The sequence below is a fragment of the Neophocaena asiaeorientalis genome, unplaced genomic scaffold (assembly GCF_003031525.2).
Source record: "Neophocaena asiaeorientalis asiaeorientalis breed wild unplaced genomic scaffold, Neophocaena_asiaeorientalis_V1.1 scaffold82, whole genome shotgun sequence".
Lineage (NCBI taxonomy): Eukaryota > Metazoa > Chordata > Mammalia > Artiodactyla > Phocoenidae > Neophocaena > Neophocaena asiaeorientalis.
The window spans coordinates 8269685-8289756 of NW_020173068.1; the positions used below are offsets into that span (position 1 = coordinate 8269685).

The 20072-nt window shown below is 50.6% G+C and overlaps 1 protein-coding gene across 3 annotated transcripts in view; it reads right to left on the reverse strand.

The window, feature by feature from the left end:
* Positions 1-20072, reverse strand: part of MTCL2 (microtubule crosslinking factor 2) — a 67960-nt gene that overhangs the window by 5367 nt on the left and 42521 nt on the right. For 2 of the 3 annotated variants that reach the window (XM_024742882.1, XM_024742881.1), the window contains exons 7-14: positions 16992-17117; positions 15539-15769; positions 10127-10231; positions 8973-9140; positions 7163-7414; positions 5506-5577; positions 4466-4536; positions 1554-2904 (exon numbers count right to left, since the gene is read on the reverse strand). In XM_024742882.1, the coding sequence (XP_024598650.1) occupies positions 1554-2904; positions 4466-4536; positions 5506-5577; positions 7163-7414; positions 8973-9140; positions 10127-10231; positions 15539-15769; positions 16992-17117 (2376 nt within the window). The remainder of the gene's footprint in view (positions 1-1553; positions 2905-4465; positions 4537-5505; positions 5578-7162; positions 7415-8972; positions 9141-10126; positions 10232-15538; positions 15770-16991; positions 17118-20072) is intronic. The other variant, XM_024742880.1, reaches the window with a different exon arrangement.

Sequence of the window (20072 nt, forward strand, 5' to 3'; positions counted from 1 at the left end):
CACACACACACACACACACACACACACAACCACAAAGCCTATTGGTTTTGTTTCTCTGGAGAACTCTAATACAATGGGTGTGTTCAGTTTGTGAGAATTCAATAAGCCATATTCTTACAATATGCTCAGTATGTATATTAACCTCAAAAAGGGTTTTCTTAAGTTAAAAAAAGAGGAATGAATATTTAAAAGGTTTTTTTTTTTTTTTAAATGCAGCCAGAGAGTATAGGGAGGTAAGCCACTCACCATACACTCCTGGGGGTTCTAGAAATTAAACAAAGTCTTTGGAAAGACAATTTAGCAACACTTATCAAATACGTTTAACAATTTACAGTCTTTTATTCTGGAATCCCATTTCTGCAACTCAAATGTAAGGAAATAATCTGCAATACGGAAAAATGCTTTTGTGTCAAGATGTTCACCACAGCATTACGTATAATAGGGAAAAACTAGAAACCAGCTAAACATACAATACGTACAAATCACGTGGGTCAATCCCAGCCCATGCCACCTCTCTGTGCCCCCACCTACAACCCTCCTTCACTCCGTGCACTGCAGACCATGATACCACCCCTGACCACAGCTGACTGGACCAAGGGGTTACACTGGACTCAAGTTACACTAGTCAGTTTCTTCCTGAAATATGGAATGGGGACAGAGGGATTTGAGCCAGTCTCCCTTAGGTGCTAGAACTGGAAGATGTTATAAAAGCAGAGTAGGCAGAGCCCACCTGGACCATATTCAAATATAACAGAGACAGAGGGAGGAAGAGGACATCAGAGAAAATGAAGCTCAAGAGAGAGGAGAGGGAGACAGAGCAGCCACTGGGGCCTTTGGGTCCCTGCCCTTGGGTTCCATGAGATCCTCTGCAATTTCCCTTTCTGCAAAGCTAACTTACATGCGTTGTTTTACTAACATGCACATGATCCCTAACTAAATCTGAAACTGGTATCAGGAGTGGGGTGAGCAGCAAAACAGTCCCAGAGAAAATGGAAGCACTTAGGGATAGAGTCTTGGTGAGGGCAGTGGTGTGCTGGTACATGTTTAATGACTAGTTTTCCAGGAGTAAGAGGAGAAGCCCTGATTTGCAGCATTTCCAATTTTCACAGAGTAAATCCTCCCATGCAGCATTTCTAATTTTCAAGGAGTAAATCCTCCCCTGGTGGCCGATCTCAAGGTACTAAGGTGACATCACTAAACACAGAGATGTACACGATTGGCTCTCATGAACCAAAACAGCTGGCTCCCACACACCACTGGGTAGCAGGAGGGCAGTGAGCGGCAATGCCTCTTCCCTGGAGGGGATGCTGGCAACCTCTGGGGTGTGGTGGCAAAGCAGGTGGGTATGCCACCATGCTCACCAGTCTCTTGTATTCAGACTGTGTGTCCATTAGGTCTGCTGTTCCAGGTCTGGGGCCTTCCAACCCCCATCCCAGAGCAGCACAAGGACCTTTTGAAATACACAAACCACATGCCTGAGTTTGAAAACCAAGAATGGGACCTTACAAGCCAATCTCACCTCCCAAGAAAAAGGGCAGACCCCACCCACCTACCTCATTGGGAAGGACCGTGGCTCCATCTCCATCCCGAGGGACCCCATCCTTCCCCATCTGGGGGAGCATGGAAAGTCTGGCCTCCTCGCTGCCGCCTGACTTGGCTGCCTTCTTGTTCAGGATCCTGGCCATGCCCTCCGGCTGGTGGTAGCTGGCGGGGGAGATGGGCTCCAGCTTCTTGGCGCCCTCCTCCCCGGGTACGGATGTGGGGCTTGGCGCCCGGCCACACACGTTGCGGAAGAACTCCTGCACGATGCCATATTTGGGAGGCTCGGGCTTGGCCCGGGCCTCGGACACGCCCAGTTTCCAGACGGACTCGGTGCTCCCCGAGTGTTCCACCACGCTGAATAGGCTGGACAGCCCATCGTTGATGTTCCTCAGCACGGGGCTGTCCCGCGTGGTGGTGGAGCGGGCCCAGGCCGAGCCGTTCTGCTTGCCCTGGTGCAGGTTCCACAGGCTGCGGTCCTTGGCCCCGTCCAGCTTGGACACGGACCGCCTCTGGAGCTTGGGCGAGCCATACTTAGGCGAGCAGCACGGCCGCTCGATGCGCGAGTGCACCTTGTCCAGGGAGGAGGAGATCTGCTTGCTGCGCACGGACACCAGCGAGGAGCTGCGGGGCGACCAGCTCTTGCCGTGCAGGCTGCTGCGGGGCGGGTCGGTCTGCAGGCCCACGCTGACCGTGCGGATGGTCTGCGTGCCCACACTGGCCAGGCCCACCGTCTGGCTGGACGTGCTCTTCACCTTCCGCTCCAGCGAGCCCGAGCGCATGGCCTGGCGCACACAGTTGGTGATCTCCTTCATGTCGTCGCTCATGTTGCCTGACATCTCAAAGTCGTGCAGGGCTGCTGGGAAGCCGGGCCCGGCCGCCGAGGGGCCACTCCCGGAGCCCCCATCCAGGCGCTGCCGGGAGAAGTTGCAGAGCCAGCGGCTGTAGGAGCTTTCCGCCAGCCCGTCCTCCTCGGCAGACTCTTTGGGCTTGGCTGTGGTGAAGAGGAAGCCCGGCTCGATGATGATCTTGCCCTCCCTGTCATGGACCACAGGGACGCCCAGGCGCCGGGCCACTGGGGGGCTGTAGTAGACGCGGATGCCCGTCTTGTCGGGAGCCGTGTAGCTGCGCTGCATCTGCCTCCCTGCCGGCTCCTGGCAGCCCAGGGCACCCAGGCGGTTGCAGTCACGTGGAGAGAGCCCTGGCTGTTCCGGCGCAGCCTTCTCCGGGTCCACTGGCTGGGGGCCCACAAAAGCAAAGGCAGGGCTGTTGGGCAGCTTCTTGCCCAGGGCGGCTTCCCCTGCGAGGTAGGGGGAACAGTCCAGCAGACTTTCAAACTCTGACATGGAGGAAACAGATTTGGTCCTGGGAAGCACAGAGGAGAAAGGGCAGAGTTAGTGGAAGATGCCTCATGTGGAGCACGTACTCTGGTCTTCCTCCCTGGTCCGTGCACTTCGCGGGCAGGGGGCGGTGGGGCAGTGGGGAGACAGACCATGACGGTCCTGCTCACCTCTTGTGGAAGACGCTGTAGGTGCCCTGCCCCTCATCCCCTCCACACTCACACCTACACACGCAGCACTGCATCTCTGAGCACCTGCCATTCTCCACTGGAGGGCTTTTTTCTGTCTGCAGGAGCACACTTGGCCTCCACCCACAGGAAGCTAGACATTCACATAGTTTATGGCCCTAGACACAGCCCTCAATAAACAATGAGTGGGGTTTGGTGGCTTGGTACCAGCCTCCCTGTCCCCCGGGTGGGAGAACTAAGGTTCAGCTCTGGCTCCCAGAGATGCTGTGAAGCTGATCCAGTTGCCCACGTGTATCCTGGTTGATAACACCTCCTTTATGGTGCCTTCCCTACCCTGTCTCACTTCCAGGCTTTTCCTGGAATCCCCTCCCAAATATACCATTTGCACTTAAATCCTTGCCTCAACGTTTACTTTTGAGGGAACCCAAGCTAGGACACATTTAATCTCCAGCCCAGACCTGGCACGTGCACTGCCTGATGATGTAAGTGCCAGGCCTACGTGACAACAGTGCACACGTCAGACCATTCAGTCCTCCGACAACTCCAGGGGGCAGTTCCTGTTATCCCAGTAGGCAGAAATGGGAAGTACAGCCCAAGGGCACAGAGCTAGAAATGACAGTGCTGGAATTCAAATCCCACACTACGACTCCAGAGCCACCCTCCTATCCTGGGGCCCACCTGGCTTCACGCTACTCGCACGGCCCCTGGGAGGTTCTGTTACCCTGAATCTTTTCATAATGGTTTCCTAATGGTGGAGACACGGTCCTGATGGCCCTAGGGGTTTTCCTGGCTATAGCACAGGGCTGGGCCCAGAGGATGCTGCTCACTAGTCCCAGGAATAGATGTCCAGCTGGACTCTCCCAACTCCAGAGACAGGAAGAACCCCAAGAGGAGCTAAACAGTTTCTTCCCCAGCTAGGATATTCTGGGGCCCCAGTTTTCCACGCTCAGAATCAAAAAAAGCACAGGCTACAATTGCCATCACCCAAACTTTCCCAGCTCCTAAGTGGCTTGGGTTCCATAAAAGCCATATCCCAGGGGACTTCCCTGGCGGTCCAGTGGTTAAGACTTCACCTTCCAATGCAGGGGGTGTGGGTTCAATCCCTGGTGGAGGAGCTAAGATCCCCCATGCCTCCGGGCCAAAAAACCAAAACGTAAAACAGAAGCAGTATTGTAACAAATTCAATAAAGACTAAAAAAATGGTCCACATCAAAAAAAAAAAAAATCTTTAGAAACCATATCCCAGTGTTTTCCCAATTCAGCTGAGGTGCCGTGGTGGGTGCGCAGGGCAGAGGAAGAGAAGAGAGGCAAAGGGGCAGGGCAGCCTGCAGGGTGGGGCTGGGGGGCAGAGCAGGGGGAGGGGCTGCAGGGTGGAGCATGGGGAGGGGCTGCTAGCACCTCTTTAAGCCGGTTCCCCCAAGCTCAGCTTCAGAAACAGCCTCCTTGTTGTGGATCTTCTCACTGTGTGTCTGCCATAGAAGAGAGACAGGAAAGGGTCAGTCTGGCCACTAGCACACAGAGGGAAGGTAACAGGGGGTCTGGGTGGGAGCTGGCCCCGAGCCCCACGCATAAGTCTCCTCTTGTAGAGCAGGAGTGATGTCAGCACTGACCTAGAATGCCCATTGGTCAGCTTCTGGCTACAGTGCACCTACCCCCTCTCCACACACACATAGGTGTGTGATGCAGGCATGGCCAATCAGCGGTCCAAGAGGGAACCCAAGGAAAGAGACTCTATTTAGAACGTATTCTGAATGTAGCGGCAGCAACAAAGCACCCAGTAGTCGCTGCTCAGCTGAAGGTGAAAGCAGTGACCTGAGGTCCTGCTTGGGGTTTGCCCCACCCTGGTTCAGAGACCTGCACCAGTTTTCTGACCCTGCATCACCAGCCCTTTTGAGCCCCTAATGAAATCCTCTCCTGCTTCAGTTCCCCAGAATTGGCTTTTATTGCTTCCTCAGGCTATCATGAGCAAGGGCCCATATGTTCACCCTTTGGTTACTCAGTGTGTGGCTATATGGACAGTGCACCTGAGGCTTAGAAGCAAACTTCGCTGATTGATCTCCACAACCAGGGCTGGGCTAAGGCAGAGAACGTGATTCTCATTTTACCAGTGAGGCAACTGGGGCCCAGAGAGGGAGAGTGACTTGCCCAGGATCACACAGCTCTTTGGAGGCTCTGCTTTTGAGAAAGCCACAACTGAAACACAGAGAAACACCTAGCCTTTGTCCCAGGCATGGAAGGATGGAGCTAACAGGGGGCTCTTTACAGGTCTCAAGGCTGGAACCATGAAGTAGAGACCTCAGGATTGAGGAGCCCAAGGGGGTGAGGGTGTGTGACCTGTGGGACAGGATTAGCATCGTCCTTGTCACGTTCCCCAAAAGTGAGAGACTTTCCAGTGTAGCCAGGAGCACAGCACATGGGCCGCCTGCCACCCCACTCACCTCTTTCCAGCTGTTGTCCTGCTTCTCCAGATCCGAGTGCTTCAGGACCCAAGGGTCAGCAGCCTTCTGCAGCTGGGCAAGAGTAAAGAAGACAGTCATGTGCAGGCAAAGATGGTGAGCAGGGCCCTATTCTGTGCAGGGCCATTCCCCAGGCTCCACTCTGCAGCCCAGATGACGCAGATCATGGACTCAGAGCCACCTTCCCAGTGGGCAGCAGCTCTGAACCAACGGAGTGGGTTTGACAAATGATCACGAAACCAACCACTTACAGGCATCTTTATAAGTGTCATTATATCAAGCACGGTAATAGTTGTTATTACCATGTTAATTCACGCTACAACGCCTGCAACAGCGACATCAGCAGCTGAGTGACGTCAAAGTGGTCTCTCCACCTAGGTATGCTAAGCAGCAATTAGACTGAATGAGCGTGGCCTCTGCATTCTGTCATGAACAGCTCTCTGTGAGAGAGGCAAAGTGCAAATAATATGTATATTAGGATTCAATTAATGATTTAAAAAAATCTCTGAATGTAAATTTTTTTTTTTGCGGTACACGGGCCTCTCGCTGTTGTGGCCTCTCCCGTTGTGGAGCACAGTCTCCGGACACGCGGGTTCAGTGGCCATGGCTCATGGGCCTAGCCGCTCACGGCATGTGGGATCTTCCCAGACCGGGGCACGAACCCGTGTCCCCTGCATCGGCAGGCAGACTCTCAACCACTTCTCCACCAGGGAAGCCCCCCCCTTTTTTTTTTTTAAAGGGCTTCAAATGCTTGGCTTTTATTTATTTTATTTATTTATTTATTTATTTTTGGCTGTGTTGGGTCTTCATTTCTGTGTGAGGGCTTTCTCTAGTTGTGGCAAGCGGGGACCACTCTTCATCGCGGTGCGCAGGCCTCTCACTATCACGGTCTCTCTTGTTGCGGAGCACAGGCTCCAGACACGCAAGCTCAGCAGTTGTGGCTGACGGGCCTAGTTGCTCCGCGGCATGTGGGATCTTCCCAGACCAGGGCTCGAACCCGTGTCCCCTGCATTAGCAGGCAGATTCTCAACCACTGTGCCACCAGGGAAGCCCTGAATATAAATTTAAACAGCAAGAAAGGGAGGGAGTGGGTTGGAGTATGCTTTTGTAATATTTGAGTCTTATATAAAGATGAAATCCTGACTTATACAATTGCAATAAAAAATAAACAAAGGAAAAAGTCACAGTGGAGCATAGCAGCTTGATAAGATAGGTGCATGTTAACTGTAGTGGGGTTGTAATGGTCAATGATTGTTTTTCCTATTTCCCCCTTTTGGTCAGAGGACTCTAATTTTCATGGGAAACCTCTTGGTTCCGAGGTTTTGGCAGGTTCTAGGTGTGGACACATGACTAATACCTGGCACATCAGAGCCTTGTGGAAAAGGAAAACTCTCTTTCCATTGAAACTGCTAAGCTGTGAGGATATGACTAACAGAGGCCATATTTGAGAATGGCTTGCTTCAGAATAAAACACAGAGGAAAGCAAGCCTGTGAGACTGGCAGAGAGGAAGACCTGGTCCCTACTGCAGTCTCTGAGTATACAGATCCATCTCTACCTGAAGGAGTCTTCCCCCTGGTCTGTGCCTATAGCAACTTCCCCCTTGTGGCTTAAGCCATCTTGGGCTGGGACAGACCTCACCTGGCTCAGGCGATTCTGCAGCTCCTTTACCTGCTGCTCCACCTGCTGCTTCTCACCCTGAAGCCGCTCCACCAGCTGCAGCTTCTCCTGGCCCCAGTTGTGCTCACTGATCTGCAGCTGCCGTGTCAGCTCCATGACTGCACTGTAGGACTCAGCCAGGAGGTGCTGCTGTTCCTCCCGTTCCCTCTGCAGGGCTGCCTTCCAGTCGGGCCCTATCCGATCTCCAGCCCCCTTCCCGGCCTTCAGCTCCATCTGCGGAAAGAAGAGCAACCTGGGTGGCTGGCAGTAGGAGGACCCTCCTCTCTGCCCTCCCTCGTCCCTCCCCAGGCACCAGCAGGGGGCAGGGGGAGGGTGCTCTTCTCAGAGGACCCCTCACCCAGGAACCTCCATTGACCTCCTCAGTTAGAACTAAACTTTTCTCACAGTCAAGGCTTGTGTAGCACAGCTTCTACACACCAAGCTCCGTGCTAAGGGCTTTTCAGGCATTATCTGTGCCCTCGAGAAAACTCAGCAAGATAACCACCACCATTGTCAATACTTTACAGAGGAGGCAGAGGTTCACAGAGGTTTGTCCCTGGTCACATAGCTACAGAATGGCAGAGGCTCCTAGTTATTGCTTCTCACGATATTTCATCAACACTTACCCGTGTTTACCAGGGTTTACGGTTAGTGTGGGACATGCACAGTCACATAAAGAATGTGGGCAGGAATCACCTGAGCGTGATGGCTGTCTTGGCCCAAATCTTGGGGTGCAGGAGGGAAACGTGCAATCTATAGAATCAATGTACCCCACCCCCCCAAGCTGTGGTCAGATTCCCATGGCGGGAGGGACACCTGGAACGCCCGGGGTTGGGGGGCCAGTGGGAGCAGGGGACACTGTGGAAGGTGTAGGTGGAGCGGGAGCTGTGAGATCAGCAGGGAGGGTTGGGAGGAGAGAACGGTGGCACCAGGAAGCCAGAAGTCTGAGAACTGGGAAGAAGGTGGGATCACGGTCATGAGGAGCCAGGAGGGCAGAGGTTTGGGGAGTGAGGGTCAGGTCTGCCACTGACTAGCTGGGTGACCTTGGGAAAGAAGCTTAACTCCTCTGTGCCTGTTTTGTCACTTGCCCAACAAAGATAATCAGGGTACCCACCTCTGAGGGGCCCGTGATGCCTGGGAGGGCAGACTGCAGCAGGGGCAGCGGGGAGGAAGCTGGGCCCCGCAGAGTTCTGGCGTGGGGTAGGGGTTGGGGTGGTGAGAGCATTCTTTCTGAGCGGGAGGAAGCCCATCCCCTCACTTCTCAGGCCAGAGTAGGGGGCAGCACCTTGCCTCCAGGCACACAGCAAAGACCAAATATCCAGGACTCCTGGTTAAGGCTCATTTGTAGGGAGGGGAGCCCCCCAGTTTGGGTGGAGGGAGCAAAACAGAGTCAGGTAGCAGGGGCTTAAGGGGATCCTTATGAGGACAGCAGGCAGCAGAAGTCTGGGTGTGAGGATGAAGGATGTCACCAGGTGCAGACAGGCATTTAAGAGTTCCGGCCTCACCTGTGAGCTCATGGTGCGGTGGAGGCGCCTGTGATGTCCCCATGGCTCCTCTGCCAGTCCCTCACCTGCCTTCCCTAGCCCAGGGACCTTCAGTTCCCACTGTTTCTGGTACCCTAGCTGTGTGACTCTAGGCAAGTGTCTTGCCCTCTCTGGGCCACAAGGTAAGTGAAGGGGTTCCTATGCTTCTAGGAGCATGGCTTGGGCATCCTCCTCCCCAGTCTGATAGCTGAGGCCTTCGCAGAGAGGGGAACAAGAAGGGGGATGTCTCTGACAGGTGGGAGACTCACCAGGGCAGTATGGCTCTTGAGCTCTGCCCGCTCTGTCTCCCAGGTGGCCTTGGCCTTGGCAAACTGTTGCTGAAGCTCAGTCAGACCACGGCGTTCATCCCGAAGCAGCCAGCATAGCTCCTTCAGTGTCACCTTCATGTCGGCCAGTGTCTTGATGTACTCATTGGGCTGCAGATGGGGGCAAGGCCTGGGTCAGGAGCTTTCGGAGCGGCAAGGAGGAGAGGCTGGGCTGGGAACTCATCCAGAGTTCAGCCTGGGACTCTACCAGGCCTCAGCCAAGTCCCACGACCTCTTCGGGTCATCTCCCCGTAAAACAGGCATAAAAGCCCAGCCCAGGCCACCTCTTAGACTGACACATGACCCAGTCTCACAAAAACACAAAATTCTGTAGTTACAGCAATTATTCAACCTAAATCTGAGCTGGGCCCTGGCTTCTCTGAGGCTCTGTAGCATCTAGGCCTCCGTCTTTCTCCTTGCCCAAGATCTGCCTTCTCTGACCCACTGTAGGCCAGATGGGGAGTCTGAACCACGGAAGCTCCCTGACTGCATGACTTGGACCCAGTCTTCTCTCCTGGGCCCATGACCTGTTTGCCACCTGTAACCCAGCTTACTGTGGGTGCCCCTGGGAGCCTGACCCTACTGCTCTATACTACCCCGTGGCTTGATTTGATGGTTCCTGATCCTAGGCCACAAGGCCCTTCTTCATACGACTCACTCAAGCCTGATGTCCTTACCCCCACTATGCACATCCCAAGCTGCAGCCAGACTCAGAATACCTTGCCACATCTCTGTATATACAGTTCTCTTGGTACCGAATGGCCTTTTCCCTATTCTCTATTAGGCAAGCTCCTATTCATCCTTCAAAACCCACCACCTATGACCCCTTCTCTGTAATACCATCCTCTATACTCCAAACAGAATTAACTGCTCTCTCACCTGAGACTCCACAGTCTATCATCTGACCCACTGTCACTGCCCTGGGGTGACTTACATACCCCATAGCACTGAGCATCTGGGGCCAGTGACCAAGCAATAACCCTCTGCCGCTCCGGTGCCTGGTGTAGGACTGGGGTCAGAAAGCAGCAAGGTGTGATCACTAAACAGACAAAGGAACAAATGGACAGGACAGGACTGGAAATGGGCTGAGAACGCACCGTGTTTTGGGTCCAGCTGTCCCCCGTGCAGGTCTTGTTATCAGAATGCTGGGCGTTTAATTCTTCTTCCTCCATTAGCAGGTACAGCTCCTTCATGCTATTTACCTGTTTTTTAAAAACCACACTCAATAGCGGGTAGGAGGGCATCATGCCTGGGGGTCTGACCCTCAGGGGGAGGGGATACAGGCTAGTGGCCCAGATAGAAAGTGGGTTGCACAGCCAGGCAGGAATAAAGAAAAGGGGTTTATGGACCAAAAGTACCCCAGCTGGGCACTGATTTCCCAGATTTTAACTTTGAGCCCTGGGCACCATCCAGGTCAAAGAGCACAGCTGGAGAGTCAGACCCTTCTACCCCCCACACCATCTCTTCTGCCCCAAGGACCATGAGGCATCCCTGAGAGCTACTTCGAAATAGCTATGCTGTCAAGGTAGGCACTGTGGTTGGAATAAAGGGCCACAAGGCACCCTCATAATTATAGATAAGGGCAACCAGAGGCTTGGGTGGGCAGAAGGGACCCTTCCTGGGAGCGGAGGGGTTTGCTGCTGATGGATTCTGGGCAGGAGTCGAGAGCCAGCCCAGGAGACCAGGGTCTAGTTTATGACGGGAGTGAAGCAGAAGAAGTGGGGTGCTCACTCACTATTCATTTCATTCATTCATTCATTCATTTGACAAATATTTATTGAACACCTACCACGCACCAGGCCCTGTGTTCAGAGCTGGGAATACATCAGTGAGCAAGACAGACAGAAGCCCTGGTCCCCTTGAGCTTCCATTCCAGTAGCAGGAAAACAAACAAATATGTGAAATATTGATACATGAAACATCATTAAATATATGGAATGTTCCATAATAATAAGTGCTATGGAGAAAAAGAGAGCTGGGAAAGGAGCTAGGATGTACTGCACTGGATGGTCAAGGAAGGCCTCAGAGAGAAGGTGATATTTGGGCAAAAGGAGGTAAAAAAAATAAGCCACATGAATACGTGCAGGTTGAGAATTCCAGGTTAAGGTCACAGCAAATGCAAAGGCCCTGAGATGGGAACACATCTATTTGAGGAAGAGCAAGAGAGCCAGGGAGGAAGTGAGAGGTACGGGGACCAAGGCTGGTTGAACAGGCTTTGTAGGGACTTCGGCTTCCACTCTGGGTGACATGGGAGCCAGGGGAGGATTGTGCTGAGGAGTGACACTGGCCTGACTTTCAGTTTTACGAGATCACTCTAGCTGCTGTGTTGAGATACTTTATAGGGTAGCAACAGAGCTCCATACTGTACAACACCAGGGGGCACCATCCACGTGGAGTACACGCGGCTTGGTACCTCCCTGCTTTGAATAGAAGATGCTCGGTGGAAGGGTGCAAGGGCAGAGGCAGGGAGACCAGTTAGGAGGCTACAGTGATAATCCAGGCAAGAAGTGATGATGGCTCAGATGGGGGTGGTGAGGGGGTAGGCAGTGCAGCTGGGTCAGATTCTGTAGATTCTAGATAGACTCGCAATGTGCAAGAAAGGCCATGTAAGCCAAGTGCCTGAACAAGCTCCCCAAGGAGGCAGGTGAAGGTCAAGGAGAGACGTGGCCTGAGGGCTGAGCCCTCGGGAACTGTTGACGTTAAGGGGTCAGTTCAGGGAGAAAAGGAGGGTCCAGCCAAGGAGACGGAGAAGGAGCAACCAGTGAGGTGGAAGGAAAACCAAGAGAGTGTGGTGAAATCAAATGAAGAGGGTTTCTGGGGTTCAGGTCAGGCACTGAGCCTGGAAATATGTGGGGTGGAGCAGGGCCTGTATGAATAAATACCCAGTTCCCTCCCTGGTCACCAGTATCTAAACATACTGACTTTTTTTTTTTTTTTTTGCGGTACGCGGGCCTCTCACTGCTGTGGCCTCTCCCGTTGCGCTCCAGACGCGCAGGCTCAGCGGCCACGGCTCACGGGTCCAGCCGCTCCGCGGCATGTGGGATCTTCCCGGACCGGGGCACGAGCCGGTGTCCCTTGCATCGGCAGGCGGACTCTCAACCACTGCGCCACCAGGGAAGCCCCATACTGACTTTTGATTATCTGTATACACAGGTGCACAATTCTTTCTCTGAAATTCTTTGGGCTGGGTGTGCTTGGAATTCAGAAGTAATCGGGATTTAGAAAGATAATATGTTACCTACACTGTATATTGTAAAACAGCCCCATCTGGTGAGATACCCTATGCTCGTGGACACCAATATTTCCCCTTCAAACTTGTGAGTACTAACAGGAAATGGGGTAAATAAAGGTTTTGCTGCCAAATGAATGTCAGGTCAATTTTTTCCAACTGAGTTAGACCCAACAAAACACAGTTCTCAGAGCTTCTGGATTTCAGAATTGAGGACAAGGAATCAAAGATCTTTATCTGCAGTAGAATGGGGATAATAATTGTTTCCACATCATAGGGTATGTGTAAAAGTGAAATGCAATTATCCAAATAGAGCATTTAACACAGTGCCCAGGACACTATAAATACTCAATATATGAGGGTTATCATTCATATATATAGTTTTTTTTGTTTGCTTGTTTGTTTTTGCAGTACACAGGCCTCTCACTCTTGTGGCCTCTCTCGTTGTGGAGCACAGGCTCCAGACGGGCAGGCTCAGCGGCCATGGCTCACGGGCCCAGCCGCTCCATAGCCTGTGGGATCTTCCCGAACCGGGGCGCGAACCCATGTCCCCTGCATCAGCAGGCGGACTCTCAACCACTGCGCCACCAGGGAAGCCCTCATATATATAGTTTTAATTCCACATGTGTGGACACACATATTCTTTAAAAGTATGAATGTACATCAAGTTTGTTATTTATATGGTTATCTGTATTTTATTATGTACTTGTTTATATGTATTTTATACACATGGGCTTTATATCATTATATCTATGTATATATGTATTTTTTACAATGTGGGTGGTTATGTTTCTTATCATGTCTATCTCAGTAAGTATGTATATTTCTATTTATTATAGGCATGTATATTATTTTATTTTCTATGGTTACACCTTATTTTTTTCCTAAAGTAAGTTTCTGTTTCTCTCTGTTATCCCAGTACATTGAAATGGCTGGAAAGATTTTCACCAAATATGGAGAGTTTGCCTGAGACAACCTGATTTAAAATCAGGCTATGTGGCCTGAAGCCAATTCATTTTTTTTGGTGGAGGGGAAACATCTTTCCTAGCAGCCAAAAGTGGGCTTCAGCTATGGAAGACAGTATAGAATTTTCCCCCCAAATTAAAAATAGATCTCCCATACGATCTAGCATTCCCACTTGCGGGTATATATCCAAAGAAAATGAAATCTGGATCTCTCTATGTTCACTGTGGCATTATTCACAGCAGCCAAGATATGGAAACGACCTAAGTGTGTGTCTATGAATGAACGGGTAAAGAAAAAGTGACAGATACATACAAGGAAATATTATTCAGTCTTAAAAAAGAAGGAAATCCTGCCATTTGCGACAACATGGACATGGATGAACCTGGAAGACATTATGCTAAGCAAAATAAGCCAGAGACAGAAAGAGAAATACTACAAGATCCCACTTATATGTGGAATCTAATGAAGTCAAACTCATACAAGCAGAGAGCAGAATAGTGGTTGCCAGGGCAGGCGGAGGGGGGAATAAGGAGTGAATGGGTAAGAGTTTCAGTTCTACAAGATGAAGAGTTCTGGAGATGGACAGTGGTGATGGTTACACAGCAATGTGAATGTACTTAATGCCAGTGAACTCTAAACTTAAAAATGTTTAAAATGGTAAAATTTATGTTATGTACAATATATTTTACTATAATATAAAAAAAATAAATTAAAAAAAATTTATTAAAAGAAAACAAACTGGGCTTCATCCAGAGGCTTGTGTGGGACTTCCAAACAGGAGGGACAGTCCTAAAGCAGACAGTGGTTTCAAACAGGAGTCCCCAGGTGTCACTAAGAGTGATGCTCGAGGGGCAGCCATGCTGGGCTTTCCAGGTGCTTCTCATAGGGGTGCCTCCATGTCAGACATTCCTGGGAGAGGGCAGCAGGGAGTGTGTTCATCTAAAGATGGTCAGCAACTCTCTCTAGAGGCCCTTGGGGAGGAGGCGGGTGGCCTATGAGCCCCACTGGGGGTGGGGGAGGAAACTCCTGCTACAGATTCAGGTCTAACCACCATCCCCCAGGCTACTCTGGGGGACCCCTGACAGGGGTACATGGGGACTGCCACTGGTCCCCATTGGCTCTGGAATGAGTAGCTTGAACCGGAGAAGGGCCAAGCCTGGGCTAGGGCAGAGGTACCTGTACCTAAAAGGCCAAGGCCAAGGCCAAGGTGAGCAGTGCCAACCCCGGTGGGTGTGACTGAGGTATGACGTCCTTACATGCCCCCTTCTCCTAGCAATGTCAGCGTGCTGATCGTGACAGGAGGAAGGGGATTTGAGGACAAAGGGTCCTGCACAGGCTGAGGGACAAATGGGCCGCGTGAGTCCTTCCCAAGCTTCACACATTCCCAAAGCTCCACTCGTCATGTTTCCTGCCACACCCAATACTACCTGTACTATCAGTAATGCTTTTAAGTCAACGTACTCTTTCTAGTTAAAATAAACATATCTAAAAAAGGAAGTTGATATTACTAAAAATGGAAAGCCAGAGTCCATTATCATGGTCAAAGGTAACATTAAAAATAAAATATATTCATAAGTGAAAAATAAACAGCAATAAAGAATCAACTACTTTTATAGGTAAAATGTGGATGAATCTCAAAGAATTATATTAAGCAAAAGCCAGACACAAAAGACTACACGCACTTGTATGAAGTTCTAGAATAGGCAAGATTAATGCATGGTGTAAGAAGTCAGAAGAGTGCTGACTGCTGGGGTGGGCGTATCCCCTGTGGCACCCGGGAGCCTTCTGGAGCACTGGAAATGTGCTCACTGTGATCTGGGTGATGCTATACTACGTATCTGCAGGGTGTATACTACAAAACTGCATCAGCTGTACACTTAAGATGTGTGCACCTAACTGTATATAAATTGTACCTTAAAAGAGTAAAGAACATTAATATGTACCATATTTGCGTATAATGCAAAAACAACGCAACCAGATCATTAAATGCATCTATATCCTATTGCCAGCTCAAGACTCAGGTTTGTTAAAAAGGGAAACCAACAAATACCAGAGAAGTGTGAAAGACCTACTGGCCCCCTGGCAAGGCCGGGACAGAGTCTGTCGTCTTCACCACGGTCTCCCCGGCATCTGCCACAGCACTCAGTAAAGAGCTGGTTCTCAGCAAACCGATGCTGAATGAATGAATGAATGAATGAATGCAAGGATGGAAGCTGCAAGCTGATGCTTCGTGTCTGAGCCCCAGGGCTATGTCCCTCCTGTCCTCTCTCCTCTACCCCACCCCACCCCAGTCCCAGTCCCAGGGGAACCATACCTCAAGGAAGTCATCTCCCTCGCTGGGCAAAACCTTGCCCTGCCGCCAGCGCTTGAGGAACCACCTGAGCTTCATGAAGAGCAGGAGGAAGTTGTGCTTGAACTGCTGGGACTCCTGAACCAACATGTTCTTCTCCTGGCTCCAGAATTTCTGCTCCAGCCTCCGCTGCAGGCTCAGACTCTGCAGCTCAAACTCCCGCCGCAGGAGTGCCCTCTGCTGGTCCTCCTTCAGCTGCAAGGGGGACAAGAGGGTGAGCTACCCCAGCTGTCTAGGGGACCCTAACTCACCCCACTCCAGGCCTCACACGAGGGCCGAGAGGAAATTTCAGGTGGTGCCCGGTGGTGACCCCCGACAGGGATTCCACCACTAGCAGTTCACTGTGTTGAAATAAACAGTTCCCTCAGCTACTCCAGGGGAGAGAGACTCATAAAAACAGCAGCAATCACAGTAGCAATCAGCGAAAGAGCTGGGATCCGGCTCTATCTGATTATAAAAACCATGACATCATCTAATGAGCCCATACCAGGAACCAACATGAACTCTCACATTCATCGAGGCACCTGGGAGGGTGAGCAGTGATGGCAGGGAGGGGTGACCCACATGCAGAGCAAAGGGCATTCTCGGGGTGAGGAAGGCTGACAGCATTAATACCCTAGTAAGCAACACGGGGTAATGGCTCAGAGGGAGCCAATAACCTGGATTAGAATCCCAGCCCCAAGGACTTCCCTGGTGGTCCAGTGGGTAAGACTCCACGCTCCCAATGCAGGGGGCCCCAGGTTCGATCCCTGGTCAGGGAACTAGACCCCGCACGCATGCCACAACTAAGAGTTTGCGTGCCACAACTAAAGATCCTGCATGCCGCAATGAAGATCTTGCGTGTTGCAACTAAGACCCGGCGCAGCCAAAGAAATAAAATAAATAATAAAAAAATATTAAAAACAAACAAAAAAAGAATCCCAGCCCCACCTTGCCCTGCAAGTGCAACCCTGGGAAAAGCACTTCAGCACTCTGGGCATCAGTTTCCCCACCTGTAAAATGGGGACACACTTCACAGGGGAAAACATGAGGATTAAAGGACATGATGTGTGGCAAGTGCCCTGACATAGAGTAAGGGCTTAATAAGTGCTTTCTACTAGCAGAGCTACCATCTTGATTACCAGCCAGGCCTACGGCCTTTCTAATACAGATTTTCAACTCTGACGGGGCAATATTTCATAGATGGGAAACTGAAGCACAGAGAGGAGACAGAATGGGCCTGAGGTCACACAGACAGTCAACGACAAGCCCAGGATTCCAGCCCAGCACAGCTAATGCATAAGCACCAGTGCAGCATGGGGCGAGAAGACACAGGTTTCCCCTGACATTCCTGCCTCTGAAGACCCATGGACCGCTAAGGTTTGGTTCAGGGAAGACAGGCTGCAGTAGGTGCAGGAGAGCACTGGGCACCACCCACCTGCACCATTTTCTGGTTGAAGTTTTCGGCCTCCTCCTTCCGCAGCTGCCGCTCCTGGGAGAGCTGCTCTTGCAGGCCCCGGAGGCTGTCATGTGCTTCGGCCAACACGAGCTGCAGCTCCTTGATCTAGGGTCGAGATGAGGGACACAGATAAGGAGGAGGGAGAGAGAAGGAGGAGGAGAGAAGCTGTAGTCAAAGGACGAGAGCCCTTTGCAGTAAGTCAGGCCCAAGCTGTCCTTCCAGTATAAACCAGGCACGGCAGCTGTCCCTGCCTCCATGGGTTGTCATGACGATGAAATGAAACAGTGCACATCAAACCTAGCTATTGTTATAATTTTAGCTTGATAATTTCTTGCAGAAATTTGTAGAAAATAAATACTATGAAAACTCAGTTTAATTCACAAAGATGTTCGTCTCATTTATAATTGCAGTAATTTACAAACAACTAAGATAAGTTGGGGATCAACCATATGTGTTTAATGGGTCTATACTTATGTTAAAATCCATATAACTGCACACTTAAGGATAGTGCCCTTGGGAATTCTCTGGTGGTCCAGTGGTTAGGACTCCACACTTTCACTGCCAAGGGTGAGGGTTCGATCCCTGGTCGGGGGAACTAAGATTCTGCAAGCCACGTGGCATGACCAAAAATTAAATTAAATTAAAAAAAAAAAGGATAGTGCCCTTTACTGTATGTATATTTTTATGTTATACTTCAGTAAAAAGTTAAAAATATATATACTCAATAGAAAAATATGAAGGACATGGCCACACACAAACTAAATGTTCACAGTGGTTAATTATGTGATAATCTTGTGATCTTGACTTTCTTCTTCATATCCTTATGCAATGCTGCTTAGGGACTTTATTATAGTTATTTGTTGTTTATAATGACTATATAATAAAACCTTACAAAAAGGACAATAAAACTCTACCTTTGGTGCGGGGAGGGGCGGGGGGATTGGGTTTATAAGGCTTTGTAGCTAAACAAGCAAAAAAACTCTATTTTGTTAGAAGTCAGGATGGTGACTAGATGGGGAGTAGAAGGGAAGCTTCCAGGGCCAGGTCATGCTCTGTTCATTGATTTGCTTACACAGCAGCGTTCAGTTTATGAAAATTATTTGAGCTGTACACTTACAATATGAGTGCTTTACTGCATGTATGTTATACTTCACTTAAGATTTCTAAAAGTATTTCTACTAATAAAGGGAAATTTTTATGCTGTCATGTTAAGCAGGAAAACAGAAAAGGGAAATGTCAGCTCCAACACCTACATAAAAGGTTTCCAGGTATGACAAGACGTCCCTCTGTGAAAAAACCAAACACTCGTTATCTGGCCAATAATGTAAAAGTTTGGCAATGGAAGGCACTCTGGCTTGAGGTATATCCTGCATGCCTGTTTTTTTTGTTTTTAATATTTATTTGGCTGCATCGGGTCTTAGTTGCGGCACACAGAATCTTTTGTTGTGGTGCACGGGCTTCTCTCTAGTTGTGGCGCGTGAGCTCCAGAGCGCGTGGGCTCAGTACTTGCAGCACGTGGGCTCTCTAGCTGTGGCGTGAGGGCTCAGTAGTTGCAGCATGCAGGCTTAGCTGTCCCGAGGCATGTGGGATCTTAGTTCCCCGACCAGAGATCGAACCCGCGTCCCCTGCATTGGCAGGCAGATTCTCAACCACTGGACCACCAGGGAAGTCCTGTGTATGCCTGTTTCTTATTAAAAATCCTTAAAGGCCTCAATACTACCTATCTCTGGTGTTTTCCTTAAACTCAGTGCCCAACGCGGTGCCTGGCAAATTGTGACTTCTCAGTAAAGAGTGGCTGAAGGAAACAATAATTGAGGGCAGGTAGGAAATTATTTTCTCTGCAGGTGAGCTGGCCTATCTCTTTTTCTCAAAAAATAAGAACTAAGTAGGGCTTCCCTGGTGGCGCGGTGGTTGGGAGTCCGCCTGCTGATGCAGGGGACGCGGGTTCGTGCCCCGGTCCGGGAGGATCCCACGTGCTGCGGAGCGTCTGGGCCCGTGGGCCGTGGCTGCTGGGCCTGCGCGTCCGGAGCCTGTGCTCCGCGGCGGGAGGGGCCACAGCAGTGAGAGGCCCGCGTACCGCAAAAAAAAAAAGTATCTCATGATTCCTGCCCCCTCCCCTCCTCTTTTGCCATGGCTGCTAGGACACTCAGACCACTTCAAGAGTTTGATCCATCAGCTTCAAGGGAGCTTCTCCCCCTTCACAGTTGCAGACTGGCCTCCCTGGGACCAAAAGTTGCCTTCCTAGGGATGCTGAGAAGAAAAGGACGCTCAGGTTGGGGCACACATGAGACTCTCCATGGTTCAGGAGTCTCAGGGAAGCCCCATCCAGTCCATAGGAGCCTTTTCCTGTCTCAGGTTCATTATGAAGTGCTGGGGAGAGGCTCAGTAGGCTTGGGAGGGGCTCAGAACCATCCAGAATTCCTCAAGGACCAGGGAATCCTGGAAATTCTACAGCCACCACCCACTCTAATCCTCCCATATTACAGGTGAGGATCTGCAGCCAGAGAGTGGGAACATGCCTGAGGCCACACAGCCTGCAGGTCTCCTGAGGCCCAGTGATGTGTCCTCGTCCTCTTCACCCAACACGGACCAGGCCTTAAGCTAAGGCTTTTCATGTATGTAATCCTTTCAACAACCCTATGACACATTACCTTTATTTTAAAGGTGAGAAAACTGAGGATCAGAGAAGTAAAGTGACACTTTTACAATTTTACAACTAGTATACATAGATCCACAATTTGTACCCAGTCAGCCTGACTGTAGAGATTGTTGCCTTCCTGCTGAACACACTACTGTTTCCATTAAATGACGTAAATTATTAACTTCCCTGTGGAATTCAGTAGTATAGGAGAACAAGATCAATTTCCTCGGATAAGTTTATAAACTTCCTTTCATCAGGCCCTGAGAATGGCCCACACTTCCTTGTTTCCCTCTCAGCCCTTGCTGTCAGGAAGCTTGGAACCAAGGGAAATACTCAAAACCCGTATCATCACCAGCTAAGATCCTGAGCGGCCTCAGCCATTCTCCTCCCACCCTCCCCACCGCCTGCTCAGGCCTATG